Source organism: Misgurnus anguillicaudatus, chromosome 19 (assembly GCF_027580225.2).
Source record: "Misgurnus anguillicaudatus chromosome 19, ASM2758022v2, whole genome shotgun sequence".
Taxonomy (NCBI): domain Eukaryota; kingdom Metazoa; phylum Chordata; class Actinopteri; order Cypriniformes; family Cobitidae; genus Misgurnus; species Misgurnus anguillicaudatus.
The window spans coordinates 8,941,578-8,962,078 of NC_073355.2; the positions used below are offsets into that span (position 1 = coordinate 8,941,578).

At 38.3% G+C, this 20,501-nt stretch overlaps 1 protein-coding gene across 1 annotated transcript in view; it reads left to right on the forward strand.

The window, feature by feature from the left end:
- The window catches only part of LOC129424249 (uncharacterized), a 131,368-nt gene that overhangs the window by 94,212 nt on the left and 16,655 nt on the right, over positions 1-20,501 (forward strand). The window contains exons 12-15 of the mRNA XM_073856891.1: positions 1,183-1,359; positions 4,088-4,261; positions 18,433-18,606; positions 19,736-19,909. Coding sequence (XP_073712992.1) covers positions 1,183-1,359; positions 4,088-4,261; positions 18,433-18,606; positions 19,736-19,909 — 699 coding nt within the window. The remainder of the gene's footprint in view (positions 1-1,182; positions 1,360-4,087; positions 4,262-18,432; positions 18,607-19,735; positions 19,910-20,501) is intronic.

Consider the following 20,501-nt stretch of genomic DNA (forward strand, 5'->3'; position numbering starts at 1 on the left):
TCTACCCCTGTAAAACTAATCCCGTCCGAATAGGGCTATAAACAATGTTTTGTTGCTTAAGCTTATGTATTCAGTCATTATTCATGGTACACTCTAAGAACGAATGTGTTAAAAACAACACATTAGTGTTGATTCTGGGACAACACACTAACTGCGTCGTCCTGGAATCCACCCATCTCTGTGTTATTATTGAAACAACACATTTTGTGTTACTTTTAACACAACATGTGTTATACTTGAACACAAAATCAAGACAAAATGACTCATAATGTGTTAAAATTACACATAATGTGTTAAAAGCTTACAGCTTGTATACTAAAATCCATGTAAAAAATTACTTCTTAATGTTCTCAGGTCAAATATTTATATGCGATTAAAATGCGATTAATTTAGATTAATTAATTACAAAGCCTCTAATTAATTAGATTAATTTTTTTAATCGAGTCCCGGCCCTAATATATATACATACATACATACATACATACATACATACATACATACATACATACATACATACATATATTAATTATTACAATTTGACAGTAGCGCAATAACGCCGCCGTATGTAACAAAGTAATAGTACAGATTTTTCATTAGAAATGTACTTAAGTAACAGTAAAAAGTACCCATCCTTAAATTTACTCTAAAAGTACAAAGTAAATGTTAGGAACAATATGAAGGTGAGTTAATGATGACAGAATGTCAATTGCAGCATGTTACCCTGAAAGTTACCAAGAGGTGTGTGTGTGTGTGTGTGTGTGTGTGTGTGTGTGTGTGTGTGTGTGTGTGTGTGTGTGTGTGTGTGTGTGTGTGTCTTCGTGCGTGCGTGCATGTGTTAAATTATATGTTAAAATCCTGTGTTCTAACCTTTCGACTGATGCTACTCAAAAAATGTCCAAGGGGTGCAGATCTGTTCAAATCAAATTATGTTAATGTTAATCAAATTATGTTAAAACAAAATCATTCAGAAAGAGAAACATAAGAGAAAATGTGTGATCAGAGGAATCAACAGTTCATTTACTTTAAACTCTTAGTGATGTATTTCAGTCAAACACAAGCACACATAAATTAAACTAAAATGAAAATGTCCATAAACACTAAATGATGACAGGAAGAGAAACAAATTCAACTAACTGTAGATTTGATCTGTGTGTGAACAAATTGTGTCTCTGTTCTCTACAGGTTGTGTAAGTGTGATATCACAGACGAAGGTTGTAGTGCTCTGACTTCAGCTCTGAGATCAAACCCATCACACCGGACACATCTGAATCTGTCTGAAAATAATCTAGAAAATAATTCAGATGTGAAGCTGATCTCTGATGTACTGAGGAATCCTGACTGTAAACTGAAGATACTGAAGTTAAGATTGTCATCTGATGTTCAGACAGAAATCACATAGATTATAGGGAGACTGTATCCAGGGCCGGTTCTAGATATTTGAAGGCCCTTGGCAAATTTCATGTTGGAGGCCCTCACATCCCTCTAATTTTTAGATTTTTTTCTACTCTGTAAGAAATCATTTAAAGGAGCATTTCACCTGTAGAAACATTAATCTTTATTGAAAGTGCATCATATTTGTAGTTGAAATGTAACATGCATTTTGAATTTGGTGCCTATTTGACAGAGAAAAGGGGTGTTTGTACCCAGATAGCCACTGGATGCTGTAACACAGGGGTGGGGAACCCTGGTCCTGGAGGGCCACTGTCCTGCAGAGTTTAGTTCCAACCTTACTTAAACACACCTGAAAAATCTAATTTAAGTCTTCAGGATTACTTGGAAATGAAATTCAGGTGTGTTTGATTAGGGTTGGAAGTAAACTCTGCAGGACAGTGGCCCTTTAGGACCCAGGGTTCCCCACTCCTGCTGTAACGGAACAGGACCGCAACCGCAAAACGATAGAGCCGGACTCGTTCCTGAGTCCAAACGCACATTGGTTCGAAGCCGTTTCTGGTCTGTTTTTCGGGGTTGTTGCGGACAGAGGTGTAAAATGTGCCATGAGTAAAAGTCCTCTCCAGTATTTTGTTCCAATCACCTGGATTTGCTAATTAGCACAGTTTTTCAGCAGGAGGTGAGCTCCTGATTCGTTGGTGTTTTAAGCCCTCAACGAAGCCTTCAAGGCAGCGCTGCCTGGAAGGCAATCCCCGTGCCCCGAGCGTTTCAGCCAATCACAGCACTGGTGCTAGATATCGAGCCTTCCGCCAGTTTCTGGCAGTTCGAGCTCACCGTTGGTCAGGTGAGTAGCGCAGATATGGTAATAATGTTACTGTATTTGAATTCAGCTCGAAATGTTTTGAGTGTTTAAGTGACGTGTTTCTGCATTTTCACGTGTCCGTGGCACGACTTTCTTTTTTGTGCCAGTTTCACGTATGGGTTACTCATTTTTTTCCCTATTATCTTACAATTGTCGGTTGGGATTAGAACAACTTTCTGTTACATAAAATGACATCCTAAAATGACATCCCAACTCTAACCCCAAGCGAAAACAGTTTAAAATTCTGACAAATAAAAATATAAACCAATGCTTAAAATGACGTCCGCATTATGCCAAACCTGATTTTATCCTCACGCAAAAACAGTTTAAAAATCAGACAAAAACCACAAATCTAACCCCAATCCCATGCAACAATGGCTTAAAATAAGGAAAAAAATTGAGTAACCAATACTGAAACTGGCACGAAAAAGAAATGCTCTAAACAATTCAAGCTGAATTAAAACACAGTCACATTCCTATCTTACCATATTTGCCCTACTCACCTGACCAACGGTTAGCTTGAACTGCCAGAAGCTGGCAGAAGGCTCGATGTCTGGCACCGGTGCTGTGGTTGGCTGAAACGCTCGGGGCACAGGGAGTGCCTTCCAGGCAGTGCTGCCTTAAAGGCTTCGTTGAGGGCTTAAAACACCAACGAGCCAGGAGGTCACCTCCTTCTGAAAAATTGTGCTGATTAGCAAATCTAGGGGATTGGAACAAAATACTGGAGAGGACTTTTGCGCATGGCACATGGATTACCCACCTCTGGTTGCGGATATGTGCCAGCACCGATCCAGCACCGCCTGATCGGCAGTATCGGCTCAGATTTGTATTACAGATCTGGACCAAATTAGTTTGGTTGTTGTGGATGCAGTAATTTATTTAAAATACCACCTTTTTGAGATTACACAGGATTACAGTTTGGCTTTCTCAAAAGAGGAAACTTAAAAAGACAACACTACATTGCAAAAACCCTAACTGTAAAAACCTACAGATGAACACCTCCTAGAAAACTGTTATTGTTTTTTGTTTTTTAGCTGGGTATGAAGAGGAATTCCCCTCTCTTACCTTACTGAACCAATATACAGTATAAAGTTATCTATCAGACTGGATATATGCATTTCCTTTTATACCTTAAATATCCATACAAATCAGCTGCCATTGGAAGTTAAACAGACAAACTACCAAGCAGAATAATAATAAGAAAAAATCAAGAAATATGCATCATGTTTTCATGATTTAAAACTAAAATAAAGCTACAATAAAGTTCGGTCAGCTGCAGAGATTTGAATTCTGTTAATCTAGGCTTCTTTAACTTCATGAGGCGCTGCAAGAACTGACAGGTAGATTGTCGGACTAGCGGACATGGATTTAGCAGTTATGGAGCCCCCCCTCCAAGCTTGAGGCCCTAGGCATTTGCCTACTCTGCCTATAGGTAGCGCCGGCCCTGACTTTATCGAGATCAAAACATCTGTAATGGATTAATAGGATTTTAATCTCAGTAATAGATTTGATAACTAAAGTTGATTTCATTCATCACAGCACTGAATGTACTAAAAGTAACAAACATAAAATATTGAAAATAAATTATGATGAGAAATAAGTAAAAAAAATATCAGAAAGAGAAGTATAGGAGAAAACTTTATAATTTTTTATCAGGTGAATCAACAGTTCATTTATTTAAAAATCTCACTGATGTGTTTCAGTAAAACACACACATAAATGAAGCTAAAATTAAAATGTCCATAAGCACTAAATGATGACAGGAAGAGAAACAAATTCAACTCACTGTAGATTTAATCTGTATGTGAACAAACTTTGTGTCTTTATTCTCTACAGGTTAAGATGGTGTAATATCACAGATGAAGGTTGTGTTGCTCTGACTTCAGCTCTGAGATCAAACCCATCACACCTGACACATCTGGATCTGTCTTATAATAAACTAAGAGATTCAGGAGTGAAGCTGATCTCTGATGTACTGAAGAATCCTGACTGTAAACTGAAGATACTGAAGTTGAAGAGTTGTGATCTGATGTTCAGACAGAAATCACATATAGATTATAGTGATATACATCTGTAATGGATTTATAAGATTTAAAGGCGCTCTAAGCGAATTCACGCGTTTTAGACCATAGAACATTTTTGTTACATACAGCAAACATCTCCTCACTATCTGCTTGCTGCCTGTCCGCTGATCAAACTGTAAAAAAACGCGATCTCTGAACACAGCTCAGGCTCTACAAACTTTAATATAAACACAGTGGCCAAACCTGCACCACGAAACAAAACAAAGTGTTCCAGCCAATAAACGCCAAGAAGGATTTGGGGGTTGGGTTTGGGAAGGGAGGGGGAGGAGTTAACTACGTTCAGTTTGTTTGAAAACACATTTCAAAAATCAACACACAGATTCGCTTAGAACGCCTTTAATCTTAGTAATGAATTTGATAACTAAAGTTGATTTTATTCAACATTATCACAACATTTTAACTCTTACTGAAAGTCTGATCTTTTGATAAATAAAACATTAAAATTAAAATATGTTAGCTTATAGAATTTGATAACTGAAGATGATTTCACTCATCACAGCACTAAATGTTACTAAAACTCTTGTGTACCTGACTAAGGATTTACATACTCAAATCAGAATTGTCGAATCTTGCCTATAGTTGACTGATAGTAGAATCATCTATGTGTGTGCGCATGGGTTGGGAGGGGGACCTAACCAGGTAGTCGACAAATAGGTAACTTTTATTATCTTTCACAAGCAGCACACAGAAACAACTTTCTGATAAATTTACCAAAACTGCCTTTCAAGTGACGAACAAAGACAAAACTGACGATGCATTTTTATCTTTTTTTATTAAAATGAAAGGCTGTATAAACATTCCTTAAATGTTTCCTCATACCATTTTAAAGCCATGATGTACAGAACATCACACAAAAATATATACTGTATAAACCTAAAAAATAACAAATGTGATCCTGCCTGGGAAGTGGCGGCTACACTTCCCTACAAAGCCAAAGCGCAGAAACTACGCATTTGGTCAAAATTAAGGGTTAAAATGGGCTTTGTGAGATCTGTTGTGTCTTGTGACAAAGTCTCCTGGTTAATGTTGTCCCATTTCAGAGAAACGTGTGTGCCAAAATTGCAGTAACATGTTTGACTGGCTGGTGTTAAAAACTTTAAGGAATTTTTCTCGGTTTCAGTGTTTGCAGTTAGTTTCTGTTGGTTTCTAGTTTCTAGCTTTTGTAGGGCAGTACCGTTCAGCGATCTTATTTAATTTTGAAAATGACATAATTTGTGATTGTTATTGTAAATGATAAAAGCTAAGCTTTAAATACAATTTATTAAATGTTAATTTATAACAAAAAAAACACTGAAATTAATGATTTTATAGACACTACCCTTTATTATTTTGGACAGAAATACCTGCTTTCTTACTTTGAGTATTCACTTTAGGTACAGAAACACTTGGTGATTCTTATATCATTTGTATCAGGAATCTCTTTTCTATATCATTTGAACAACACCGACCATAATATTAAATCACGAGAGACAAATGTGTAATATATATATATAGGTTCGGTGGAGATATTTTTTCATGTCATAGCAGAAATTTTGGTAACAGCTAAGCTTACCTGTTTTGTAGCTCAACTTTTGACGAGATAACCACCCTGTTTTAAATACATTTTAAAATGTATACCTGTTTTATATCAGTTTTTGATGTTTAGTTTGATTAACTACTAAATATGATCTTAAACATGACATGCAGAGTACCTAGCCCATTCGACTAAATTGCAAGTGGCAGCACGCAACAGCCAGGGGCGTTGCTAGACATAAAGCTCTACTGAGGCAAAGGCCCCTCATTTTTTGCTGACTTATTTTGAAAGCCTGCTGTGTGCAGGAAGTGTGCAACACTTCTATATAATGTCATTTGCTTAACTCATTATTCTACAGTGCAACAGGTACTGTGAAAGATAAATATCTATAGACCCTTTTACTGTTTGTACATGATGACGTAGCAGCGTATGCGTGCGCATTTAGGCAACGGAAGTATGGCAGGAATCAACAGTGAAGCAACACAGACAGAGAAAGTTATTTTAAAATGTTGACATTATCAACTTTTTTAAAACAGCTACCAGATCCGTGTACTATAGTGGAGTGGATAGAAGACATTAGCAGATGGCCAAAAATAAAGTTGCCAGATACATATATTAGTATATTATATTAGTGCAACATAACGCAACAACCAGACATTTTGACTTTAACAAGACATTTTAACTTTCTGGCGCGCAGGCTATTTGATCACGTGAGCTGTAAAAGGGTCTATTTAAAAATACTTAAGTATAATCTTCATCATACCTAACATTATTAACATGTTTGGAAGCATAAATGGCATAAAATGTTTAGAAATAATGACAGCAGAGAATTAGACTAAGTTCACACTGTCATCAAAATCTGATTTTCTGCTCATATGTGACCCATGTCTGTCTCTTTGTATGACCGTGTGAACAACGCAAACCACATGGAATCAGATCTTTTCGATTCTGATTTGAGCCACTTCCATATGTGGTTCTAAATCAGATACAGTGCGGATGTTTTGCAATGCGACCTCGATCTGAACAGTCATATCGGAATTCATGCGACTTTTACGTCATTCTAGATTGATGTGCATCACAATTGCGGAAATATGCACCAATGGCATGTTTGCAAAACCACTTAAAAACATTGAAGACATTAAATATTAAGCTTCTGTTGCACATCGCCTTATACATGAAAGCCCCTAACATGCAAATAAGTGTTTGACTTTCCTGCACGTGACCCGGGAGCAGACTGCCTTGGATCGTATCGTTCACTCCAACGGAACTGAGATAAAACGCATCGACTGGCCGGTCTGTGCAGCTCCGTATGAAGTCCACAACACCGGCTCTGTAGTCTGCACGTTAATGTCCGTATTACCGCGTGCTGCGCGTGACATAGTATTGTTCTTTTGCGCATGCGATGCAGTTCAGAACCACGAACAGTTCACACAGATGTCTGATTTTAGCCACATAATGCGAACAGTCAAAGAAAAAAATCATAATTGAACATCAATATTTGCAGTGTGAACGAAATCTTATTTTCTACATTATACAATGATTGTAATGATTAATAACTTATTTTTACAAGTTTTTTTTCAATATTTTAAGAAACCAGTCATTTTATGACTTCTATACCAAAAAATCATAGTCATAAGTCATAGTTACTGCTAACTGTTTAGTGTCCTGTCTTTTTTTTTAGAAAATTAAAGGCTTTTAAGTGCGCCTTATAGTGCGGAAAATACGGTATTTGAACACCCTGCTATTTTGCAAGTTCTTCCACTTAGAAATCATGGGGGGGTCTGAAATTGTCATCATAGGTGCATGTCCACTGTGAGAGACATAATCTAAATATAAAAATCCAGAAATCACAATGTATGTTTTTTACTATTTATTTGTATGATACAGCTGCAAATAAGTATTTGAACACATGAGAAAATCAATGTTAATAATTGGTACAGTAGCCTTTGTTTGCAATTACAGAGGTTAAACGTTTCCTGTAGTTTTTCACCAGGTTTGCACACACTGGAGGAGGGGTTTTGGTCAACTCCTCCACACAGATGTTCTCTAGATCAGTCAGGTTTCTGGCTTGTCGCTGTGAAACAGAGTTTGAGCTCCCTCCAAAGATTCTCTATTGGGTTTAGGTCTGGAGACTGGCTAGGCCACGCCAGAACCTTGATATGCTTCTTACAGAGCCACTCATTGGTTATCCTGGCTGTGTGCTTCGGGTCCTTGTCATGTTGGAAGACCCAGCCTCGACCCATCTTCAATTCTCTAATTGAGGGAAGGAGGTTGTTCCCCAAAATCTTGCAATACGTGGCACCGGTCATTCTATCCTTAATACAGTGCAGTCGCCCTTTCCCATGTGCAGAAAAACACCCCCAAAACATGATGCTACCACCCCCATGCTTCACATGGTGGTGTTCTTGTGATGGTACTCATCATTCTACTTCCTCCAAACAAGTTTAGTGGAATTACGACCAAAAAGTTCTATTTTGGTCTCATCTGACCACATGACTTTCTCCCATGACTCCTCTGGATCATCCAAATGGTCATTGGAAAACTTAAGACGAGCCTGGACATGTGCTGGTTTAGGCAGGGGAACCTTCCGTGCCATGCATGATTTCAAACCCTGACATCTTAGTGTATTACCAACAGTAACCTTGGAAACGGTGGTCCCAGCTCTTTTCAGGTCATTAACCAGCTCCTCCCATGTAGTTCTGGAATGATTTTTCTTGGGATCATTGAGACCCCACGAGGTGAGATCTTGCATGGAGCCCCAGTCTGAGGGAGATTGACAGTCATGTTTAGCTTCTTTCATTTTCTAATGTTTGCTCCAACAGTGGACCTTTTTCACCAGACTGCTTGGCAATTTCCCCGTAGCCCTTTCCAGCCTTGTGGAGGTGTACAATTTTGTCTCTAGTGTCTTTGGACAGCTCTTTGGTCTTGGCCATGTTAGTAGTTGGATTCTTACTGATTGTATGGGGTGGACAGGTGTCTTCATGCAGCTAATGACCTCAAACAGGTGCATCTAATTTAAGCCCGGTATACACTGTGCGATTTTAAATAGTCCTTTAGGATTGTTGCTTGCCACACTGTGCGATCAATATCGCAGTTAAGTCCATGTCACACTGTATGATCTCAGTTTCCATCAATGTCAGACTGTACGAGTTAAAAGACTTTTAAAAATCGGACGCACGCAAACAAACGTGTCCACAGTTTTACGTCATCGATCGACGACGGCTGTGCAAACACACGCTGAAGCGAAGGCTAGCAAACCGAAACAACATTTACCGTTCATTTTAATAATAAGCATAAAAAGAAGAAGGAGACGAGTACCGGGCATTTGAAATCCAGCGCGGTTTCTCGCCAGGCTGCTTCAGTTATATCCTATCATGGTACAGTGGTGATGACACGTTGTACAAACACTCTTTATCTTTCAATAACTCCTCAAGTTTCTCCTCCTGCTGTATAGTCAACCTGGCTCTTTTTGACATTTGTCTGCGTTGATTTGTTGTTGTCGTCGTACTAATTGCATCATCGGGTTCTGTGCTTCTATTGGTTCTTGATCTGCCGGTTGTCGTAGGAAGATGTCACACAGCAGGATTGTGTCTCAAAATTTCTAACACTGCCAGATCTTTGTCGGAGGATAATTTTGATCGCAACGGTCATTAATCGGCTGTCTGTGAACATGTCAAACTAGCGATCAAAGACGGCAGATTTTAGCCTGGGATTCTAGAAATCTTTTAGGATTTCAAAATTTGTCCCAGACAGCTAAATTGTGGCTGAAATCTCACAGTGTGCACCGGGCTTTAGGATAATAAATGGAGTGGAGGTGGACATTTTAAAGGCAGACTAACAGGTCTTTAAGGGTCAGAATTTTAGCTGATAGACAGGTGTTCAAATACTTATTTGCAGCTGTATCATACAAATAAATAGTAAAAAAATACATTGTGATTTCTGGATTTTTTGTGTCTCTCACGGTGGACATGCGCCTGCGATGACGGTTTCAGACCCCTTCATTGTTTCTAAGTGGGAGAACTAGCAGGGTGTTCAAATAATAATTTTCCTCACTGTATGTCTTAAGTAGTTGTGATTCAAATTTAAAGTTAAAATTGCAAAACATGAGGTTTGTGTCACACTTTTAGTGGTTTTACCAACAACGGCCACTAGGTGTCAACGGTTTGCTGCATACTCTTAATTACTTAATTAATAAATTACTGTCACTGCATTATTATTACTGCAAAAGGAAATATGAAAACTACATTCTTAGAGCTTTCCAACAATATATAGTTTGTCAAGATTTATAATAGGATATAGTTTTATGAATATCATTATAATCATTAAGAATCATTCCTATGGGGGGATCATGTAACAAAAAACTGTCACTGCATTATTTCTATCATCAGATGACCTTGAAATATGAAAACTACATTCTGAGAGCTTTCCAGTGATTTATAGTTTATCTTGATTGTTTAGGTTTAGAGTAGGCGTTTAGTGTTATAAATATGTAAAAACAAATTTGACCTACCCGTGGGCTCGTGACCTTTTAGAAGCTGACTCTCACTACGTCATAATTCTACCAAAATGGTAGACGTAGCCGAAGATCTCTGGTAGATAGGCAGACCCACTGAGCAGGCTTGTAGTTTAGGTTGGGACGTCTATTGCGATCTGCCTGTTCCTTTGTTCTTCTGACAGCACGGGAGAGATGAACTGGTGCCTGATCCCATGTTTCTTGACTGCTCTGAAACCAATGGTTAATGGCAGGTAATTCAGATGGCTCATCGGCCCAGGGGAGCATGGGTGGTTGAAAACCTAATATGTATTGAAACAGAGTTAGTCCAGTGGCTGCCTTCCTGAGTAGGTTATGAGCATATTCAGCCCACGGCAAAAAACGACACCAGTCATTCTGATTCTGTTGGCAATAGATGGGTAAAAATTTGGTTAGTTCCTGATTAAGGCGCTTTGTCTCACCAATGGATTGAGGGTGATGGCTGCTATTAATGTTCAACATCTTAAAGATGGCTTTACAGACTCTGGAAGTAAATTGAGGGCCACTATCTGACACAATGTCCTCTGGTATTCCGTAGTAGTTAAACATAAAATGCAGCAATTGTTCAGCTGCTTCTAATGCTAATGGAAGATTAGACAATGGAATGAATTTGCAGGCTTTAGAGAAGCGATCAATGACTGTAAGTACAACAGTGTTACCTTGTGATACTGGTAAGTCAGTGACAAACTCCAAAGCCACGTGCGACCAAGGTCTCTGAGGGATTTCTAGTGGCTGGAGTAGACCTGCAGGAGCTTGTCAGAGAGATTTGTTTGTAGCACAGAGATAACAACCATTAACAAAGGCAGCTGTGTCATTATACAAAGGATTGCCACCAGAAGCGATTTCTAAGGAGTTGCACAGTAGTATTACTACCTTGATGGCTAACATTGGAAAAACCTGAAGGCCAGAGGTACGTGTGCGATCAGGTAAACAAAATGATGGTGGTTGATGGTGAGCGTTAACCTGGTTATTCTCCTGCATGATATTTCATTAAACTGGGGCCACGATAAGGGAGGGTGGGATGATGGGTTCCGCTGAGTTATTTGAGGGGAGGAATCGACATGACGAGAGAGAGCATCACCCTTGGTATTTTTGGAGCTTGGTCAATAGGTGATGGAGAAATAAAATCTGCTGTGCGCCCTCTAACCAGTGTCGCCACTCCTCGAATGCTGGCTTCATTGCTAGTAGATCACAGTTACCCACATCATAATTGTGCTTGGCTGAGTTCAACTTTCTGAAAAAAAGAATGCACACTAATAGAGTTTAGGTGGGTTAACTTGACGCTGGAAGAGAATAGCCCCAATTCCCGTGTTGAATGCATCCACCTCGACAATGAATGGTAGTTCCGGATCAGGATGATGGAGAATGGGGGCAGAACTTAAGAGAACCTTTAAATCTTCAAATGCCCTGTCAGCTTCAGGGTACCAGGCTAGTTTGTGACTGTGTTACGTTCCCCCATGGTCTAGGGTTTGGGGGGTAACAGTTTTTGGTGAAGAGAGAGATGTCTGGCTCTAGGTCCCAAGGCACACACTCAGTAAAATAAAGTCACAAGTCAAGGAATTAAAGCCCAAATTGTTTTTTATTTGTATGTCTTTAGGGCTTTTCAAAGCAAGATTTTGGAGAGAAGATAGCCAAAGAATAAAACAAAAAGGAATCTTCCTAATTTTTAACCTTTATCTTTCCTTAAATAAAAATAAATTGATCCAAACCAAACATATGACTTCCCTTCCCCATGGCCGGACTTACCATTGGGCTTGATTGGGCTTGAGCCCAGGGGCCCCAGCCAATAGGGGCCTCCGTGCTGGCTTGCGTTCGTTTGATTTGTTCAGTCGTTTTCATTTTTTATTTTACAGCCTGTTGGTTGGTGCGGAATTGTTTGGTGCTGCATTTAATTCGTTAATATATGTCAGTCATCTTGGTGCTGAATATGACGCGCTGAGTTTACTGCTTTTGAAACCCATAGATGCTAGTATAATAGCGAATACGCGAAATTAGAGTCATAAATGAGCTTTACAGATAACGAGAAAGAGCAACGCGAAAATGAAGCGCTCCGTATGAAAGATTACTAGAGTAGGTCTTGTAACTCTATTTTTTCTTGTTTGTTTGTAATCTGACGTGATACGCAGCAAGTATACGCAGTATACCCACTAGGAAAGGTCAAGGATTTCCGTATACCAATTTAAAAAAGCGTGAAAATACTTAACAGTGTGTGACAAAACTTTGACATTTTCATTCATTCATAAATTGACACTTTCATTCATAAATTGACATCTGAATCACTCACCATTCGCATGCTCCACTTGCTACTTTGGCGGGTTTAACCTCATATACAGTCGGCTATTTGATATTTGGTACATTTGACATCATGCGGCACTGCGCGATCCGATCATTATATGAAATCAAATTATCACGGCGCAAAAGTGACTGTAAAGCAGACGGGGGTATTCATGTGGTTCAACAACAGCCAGAAGTATGACATCAGATTACCGCGAGAGCGATTCGAGAAATCACACGGGGAAGTCTGCTTTCTAATCGCTCTCGCGGTACTTTGACATCATCACCAAGCGGTCTGCGTAGCGCCAAATGAAATCCAATCTGCTCGCAGTCTGCAGCTCACACGACACTAACCAAACAGTTTCTGTAGAAAAGTGAACGAGTGGAGCAGAGCTACGAAACATAACAAAATCCGGAGAGTTAACAACGCACATTTGACTATGTCAACATCTAAATCATCAGTCCAGTTTATTACTTCATCTGGAGGTGAGGATTCACTAAATCATGGCCATGTTGATGTTCTGATGGTTTTTGATATAATCCACTAGCTAGCCTAATTTTCCTGTAGTTTGTCTTTCAGCATGTTTGCTTGTGCTTAACAGAATCACAGTTTAAACTTCTGAAAAGTGTTCATTTTTATATCTACGTTCAAGGTTTTAATGTATTATGTTCATATCAGACGCAAAAATTAATTAATGATCATCTTCTCCACTTTGGTTTTTGGTGTCTAATATTACATGATGGTCTTGTCATAATTATTAAATAACATCCTAAAATCTTTTCCTTTCACTGCACCACTTAGGCTATATGCACAAAATACGCTTGTTGATTATGTTTATAACTTTTTATGGTGTGTAATAAGGTGAATGTTAATCAAAACATATCATTCTTTTCTTAAGCTAAGTCTAACACAATGATTTTAAATGTTGTTATGGGGTATTTTTTAATGTGCATGATTAATTTGGATTTGTGACATCCCTAAAATACATGATTTAATTTTAGACTGGGCTTATTTTCTGCTATAGAGATATAGGGGCAGTTTCCTAGTCAGGTCTTATCCAAGTCCAAGACTAAAATGCATGTTTGATCTGTCTTAATTTAAACACATATTGCACTCAGTGGCGGATGCAGAACGTGACATATGGGTGGGCATGGATTAAGTCCGGGTGGGCCTGAATCTATGGGTGTCACTTTTGAATAAGAAACTATAACAAGTCTATAAAATTCGTCAAAACTTCAGAACACTAATTTAAACAGCATACGCACACACCCGAACTGCACGTCACATTTTTTACATTATTGATACTTTAAATTGTAATGCAACGTGACATTTATTAAGCCTTTTTGGTAAAAAAAATATTGGGCTCTCATATAAAAAAGAACCTGCACACAGTGACAGGAAATATAAATGAACCCAAAAAAAAACCATATACTTTTTTAAATAACCTATTAAAGTGTTTAAATAAATACGGCTACTAAATGCTTAAAATGAAGCTTCTAACATCATATTCTCTTCATGCAAATCACTAAAAATATATTTTCGTTCTCACATATTTAAGTTAACTTACTAAATAAAGAAAGAAACAGGGAATTGCTAGAATAATGTTAGACTCTGGGGTTAAACGAAATGACAAATAAATAAACATTTAATATACTTTTTGATGAGCACAAGAGCAAGCCTACTCGTGAAGAGCGGAGCCGAGAAGCGCGCATATCAGACGTGAACGAAAGGAATAATGGATTTAATGCTTTCACTTCATTTACTGACAGTTTCACTTGTTAGTGAGGATACTAATGGCTAACAATATGACGCCGAATTACATACAACATAATTACCTAACTAAATCTGAGAGAATGCAAACACATTACAATATTTTTTCCTCCGCCCGACGGCCAAGGCGCATCATTTTTTTTAGCCCGACAGGAATTCGCCATAGCCCGTAATGGACGTCGGGCAAGCGATTTTGCGAGGTTTGTTTTGTAGAAAGACTTTCTTTAAAGTGAATTTCGTTTTGTATAAATTGTATCTTAATATTAATCAATGTTTGATCAAACAATTGCCTCGATTTAATAAATAAGAAGCAAACCAAGTACGTCTGTGGTGTGGATTGAAGTGAACCCACTATATTTCCGCAGCCTACACGTCTTTCTGCTTTAATGCATTTCTTAAATTAATGTCTCAATTACACAGTAGGCTTATAGGTTGTTATGATAGGCTATTTGTTGCTTAAAAGCAATAGGCTATATTGTATAAAGTGTAGCAATAAACGTGGCGTGACTTATAGTGCTGCTATATCGCTATATCAAACAACATCACTATGATCAGATGTTTTCTTTCTATTTTTTACCCCGCTGTCATATTTGTTGTGTGTTTATGTTATTGAGAGGAAAGCGCGCAGCACATATTTATAACGTGTTGTTATTCAAAATACGTTTTTCTACTTGCTTGCAAAAAAAGTTCTCAAAGTGATCATGGCTGAAAGCTGCTCGGGAATATTTCATTATAAATAGTTATCAGGCTTACTTATAATTTTACTGTTTTTAACATAACATGCAATAGATAAATTACACCACATAAAGTATACATGTCTAACTATACAGAATAGTATTTTTTACATTTCTGATTGGGCGGGCCAGCTGTCAATCTGGGCGGGCCCAGGCCCGCCCAGGCCCGCCCATAGCTCCGCGCCTGATTGCACTGATATATCTTAACATATATCATTGCCATTGTTTTGTCTCAAGACGCACACCAGTGATGTTTTTTGTAAGGTTTGTTTGTAAAAACTACTTGAATGCCCTTATATAACCTAGCAATAGGCCTAGTGCTAGATTAATCTAAACCCTGTCGGGAAACTTTCCTAAATTGTAGTTCTATGATATATTTTTTATTTTAGGTTGTTTACTGTATGTGCACTCTCAGAAGATAATTTACACAAGCTGTCACTGGGGTGGTACCCTTTCAAATAGTACACCTTTGTACCTAAAGAGTGCATATAATAGGTACAAATGTACATCTGTACCTAAATGGTAAATATTAGGAACCCATTTAAAGGGTTCCGTTCCAGTGACAGCTTTTGTACCTTTTGTTTTGATAGTGTAGGGCCCAAAATTTATTCAAGCCCAGGGGCCTCCACCCTGTTAAGTCCTGCCCTGCCCTTCCCCCCTTTCTAAAATTAAACAGTAGAAAAGGGGTTAAAACTAAAATTAACTGCTTCTCCCTCCTTAAACAGGGTCACATTTTTTTAAATACTTACAGTGTACAATTTTAAAACAAAGGGGAAAAAACATTCTAGTTCACTAGAGCTGAGTTTGGCTCACTAGCCCTCTTAATCAACTTTTAACACTTAATGCTACACATGATAAGCATCAGATTCACACAATTATTCACAACTCTTTAAGTTAGGAAGACCTACTACTACAACACTGAAGTAAAACACTAGACCAGGAACACCTCCAGTCTTTCTCTCTCACTCTGGGCCTGGAGAACTTGGATTTAAATTGTCTCCTTAACGAGCATACTGATGATATTCAGGTGGCGCTGCTTACCTTGCAAAGCAGACAGTGGGAGGAGTAGAAACAAGCAGGGGTAGTAAACAGCCATTAAAGATTAAATAAAAACACCACCTCCAACAATATAATAAACGTCTTCAAGGATGTAACAACTGGATCTTTTAGTCATAGAGGCAATGGGTACTGCAATGGTACTGAAGTTTCTAATGAATCTTCAATAGAAGTTTTCGAAGCCAAGGAAATGTTGTAGCTCCATCACTGTTCTGGGGGTTGGGCCTGTTTGACCACAGCTGGAATCTTCTCATCCATAGCTACGCTCTTAGGGCTAATGATGTAACCGAGGAAGGCAACAGAGGTCTGGTGAATCTCACACTTCTCAGCTTTGGCAGGACTCTTGAGGACTGCCCAGATGTGTTCGATGTGCTGCTCTCGGGATTTAGAGTAAATAAGAATATCATCAATGTTCACGATTAAGAACTGATTTAGCATATCTCTGAATATATTATTAATGAATGACTGGAAGATGGAAGGACTGTTCGCTTATCCAAAGGGCATCACAAGGTATTTGTAGTGGCCATTACTTGTGGAAAAGGCAGCTTTCCACAAATAATGTCCCCCTCTCTAATACAAATTAGGTTATAGGCGCTGCGTAAGTCAAGCTTAGTGTAAATCTTGGCATTTTGAAGTTGCTCTAATACAGCTGCGACTAATGGTATAGGATAGCTGAACTTAATGGTGATGTCATTAAGGCCTTGATAATAATGCAGGATTGTAACCCACCGTCCTTTATCCCTACATAGAAGAACCCTGTGGAGGCGGTGAGGTAGATGGACAAAAAAACTCTGGCAAGTTCCTCCTCAATGTATTTCTTCATGGTCTGTTTCTCGGGTTCAGAGAGTGGAAAAATTCTACCCTTAGGGGGAGTCGTGCCAAGCAACAGATCTATGGCACAATTGCTAAGGTTGTAGCTGTTTGGACTCAACTTTACCAAAGGCAATGGTTAGGTACGATATTCAACAGGAATGCTGGTGGCCACTAGGTTGGATTGTTACAGGTGAGTGTTGAACACAGGCACAGGGTAGATAGGCGTCATGCAGCTAGTTAGACAAGATGGAATCCGTCTTATAATTTGGTTATCCTGGCAGGATACGAGGGGATTATGTTGTTGCAGCCATGAATATCCCAGTATAATTGGATTGTGTGGTGAATTAATAACAAAAAATTGGGACTTGTTAGAAGTTGTATATACAAGAGCGTGCAAGTAAGTAAGAGAACAGGGCTGTGGCTAGTACACAAGTTCAACCAGGCAGCAATAATTGACAATGTGAGCAGGCTAATGGACAGGGCAGACAGCATATAATCACAATTGATAAACAGGCAAATGGTCAGGGCGACAGCATATAATCACAATTGATAAACAGGCAAATGGTCAGGGCAGCATAACAATCCAAAGAGTCCAGGCACAGGGTCACAACAGGTAAACAAATGGTAAACACAGGAACGCTCAGAATTGCAGCTGTAGCAAACAAGACTTAGCGAATGGTGTGTATGAGTCCCAGGTAAATAGGCCAGATAATGCAAAACAGGTGAAAGGGTAATCAGATGTGTGCAAGGTATGATGGAGTTTGAGTCCAGGGTTAATACTCTGGTGAATGGGCGTCTAAATGACCAGGGGAGTTGTTGCTGACATCCGTGACACTTCACAATGGTTAATTAACCTGGAAACTTCTTCCCATATGGACGTGAAGCCTTGTCATGGGGGTTGTTGGATTTATTCATGCATGTTAAAATATTTTTTAAAGCTACTTTTTCATATATTATTTGCATAGCATTATCATAATTGGGAGAAAGCTGTTATATGTGAAATCCTATAATGTGCACCCTTATACAGCCAAATTTGAATTATCCTCATTTTATAACACATCTGCAGCAATTGGACTGTGAGATTGGTAGTTGAATCAGGCTTCTCTTATTGATGCATTGAGTCTTTGACTATCGGGGTCACTCCTATGAAAGTCACAAACATAAAATGTTAAACTTTTTATTATGAATTATGATAAGACAAAAGAAAAAAAATCATAAATAGAAACATAAGACAAAAGTTATGTAAATCAGACTGTTAGTATAAACATAAACTGATGAAGTTCACTTTAAAATCTCACTGATGTGTTTCAGTAAAACACTAAATGATGACAGGAAGAGAAACATATTTAACTCACTGTAGATTTGATCTGTGTGTGAACAAACTGTGTGTCTCTGTTCTCTACAGGTTGAGGTGTTGTAATATCAATAATGAAGGTTATGTTGCTCTGACTTCAGCTCTGAGATCAAACCCATCACATTTGACACATCTGAATCTGTCTGATAATAAACTAAGAGATTCAGGAGTGAAGCTGATCTCTGATGTACTGAAGAATCCTGACTGTAAACTGGAGATACTGAAGTAAGATAATCTCTCTGACAGTTACACATGTACTGAGATTTAGTTTAACATGAATGAACTGAATCAAAGTACTGCAGTGTTTCACCACATCAACACCTGTAAAGATAAAAACAGACCTAAAGCTTAAAATTTATTGTCATCCAATTAAAATGAATGATGTTGTGATGGTAGATTTTCCCTACGCACCTGACTGACTTAAGTTACATAACCGGGGCGCCTATAGACAACACGCACAAGACATTTATCCTCACCGGGTGTCCACAGAAGACAAACACTCTCAGACAACATCTTGTCTATTATGAACATAAGCACTTGAGGAAATAAGATCATATGTTTAACCTGACAGACTTCAGTCAATGTCTTTGAATATGATTTAATCACGGCCAAATCCTCCTCATCAGAAAGAATACAAGAGTTTATATAGGATAGATACATGACAAAGTCACATCATTTATCTCTAATATGATTTATTCTTCATATCTGCAATTCAGCAACTCCCCTCTTTTAACATGCAGTTAAAAGCTAATTTTTTGATGACCTCAGCTTGATCAAGTCACGGGGTTTTAAATTGAAATCATTTAACCACATGTACTCTATTTCAACACATTTCAACAAATCATACAGTAGAAATGTTCAAACCTGTAAAGAAAAGACATGTTAGTTATAATTAGTTATGATGCATTTCAATTTCATTCACAATGTGCAACAAAACTCCTCTGTTAAAATGTCAGAAAATGTAGTTTGGTGTTTGATGAAGCTTTGATGAAATATTTGCTGATATTATTGTGTATGAAGAGTTTTTCTCTGATTAAAAACATTGGTCCATCATTTACACTGATAGCTGATATTCCTCCTGTAATAGAGGAAGAAGTTTACATCAAATACCTGATGAGAATTACAAGTGTGAGTCATGAACTCAATACAGATTTATGAAGAAATGTTCATGCGGTTTAGGACATCTAACACCAATAGTCCTGTGTGATGGGTTTATTTGACAATTAAACACACAGTGTCTCAGTTACTGAGGGATTGAACGAGTAACATTACATGAGATGGATGTTATACATTTACATGTGTGTACAAACTTTGTAGTTTTGCATAGTTTGCATAAAGTCTCTGTTCTATACAGGTTGTGGAGGTGTAATATCACATATGAAGGTTGTGTTGCTCTGACTTCAGCTATGAGATTAAACCCATCACACCTGAGAGAACTGAATCTGTCTCTGAATAATCTCACAGATTTAGGAGTAAAGCTGATCTCCGATCTAAAAGATGATCCACATTATAAACTAGAGTCAGTAAGGTGAGTAGAGCACATTTAAAAAAATGTTTAAAGTAAACTCATGCAGTGTAATTTAAATACTAGAATATAAATATTATAAACAAATGTTAACTGATCTGCTGCAGTTAAAAGCTATATATCCTTTATGCCAGTGGTAGCCAACACATCAATCGCAATCGACTGGTTGATCTTCCCCTGTATATCCTGCAAGGAAGAGAATAAATAATTTGGTCCAGGGCCGTACAGTTCCTGGCAGCTTGCTGACTTATTTGCCATGCTGCCAGTCAGCTGCTTATTGCTTTTATCTACCAAAGTTAAATTTGTCAATTCGGCATTTAATAGAAAAATCATCAATCAGTTTCACTTCACTGCACGCGGGAGCAAAGCATTCGCGTTGCGCATGCACAACGTCCCTGCAGCGCTAATAGTGTGGATTTGGTGAATTGATGAGTCATAATTTGACAGGATACATTTTTCGGCACGACACCCTGACACGCTTTTCCCGTATTTTATATACACATAATATGTAAACACTTAAGAACCTTGCTTTGTGGACTGAGCATAAATGTTTCTTCAATGACATTAAAACATGAAACGGTTCCTCATACAGTAG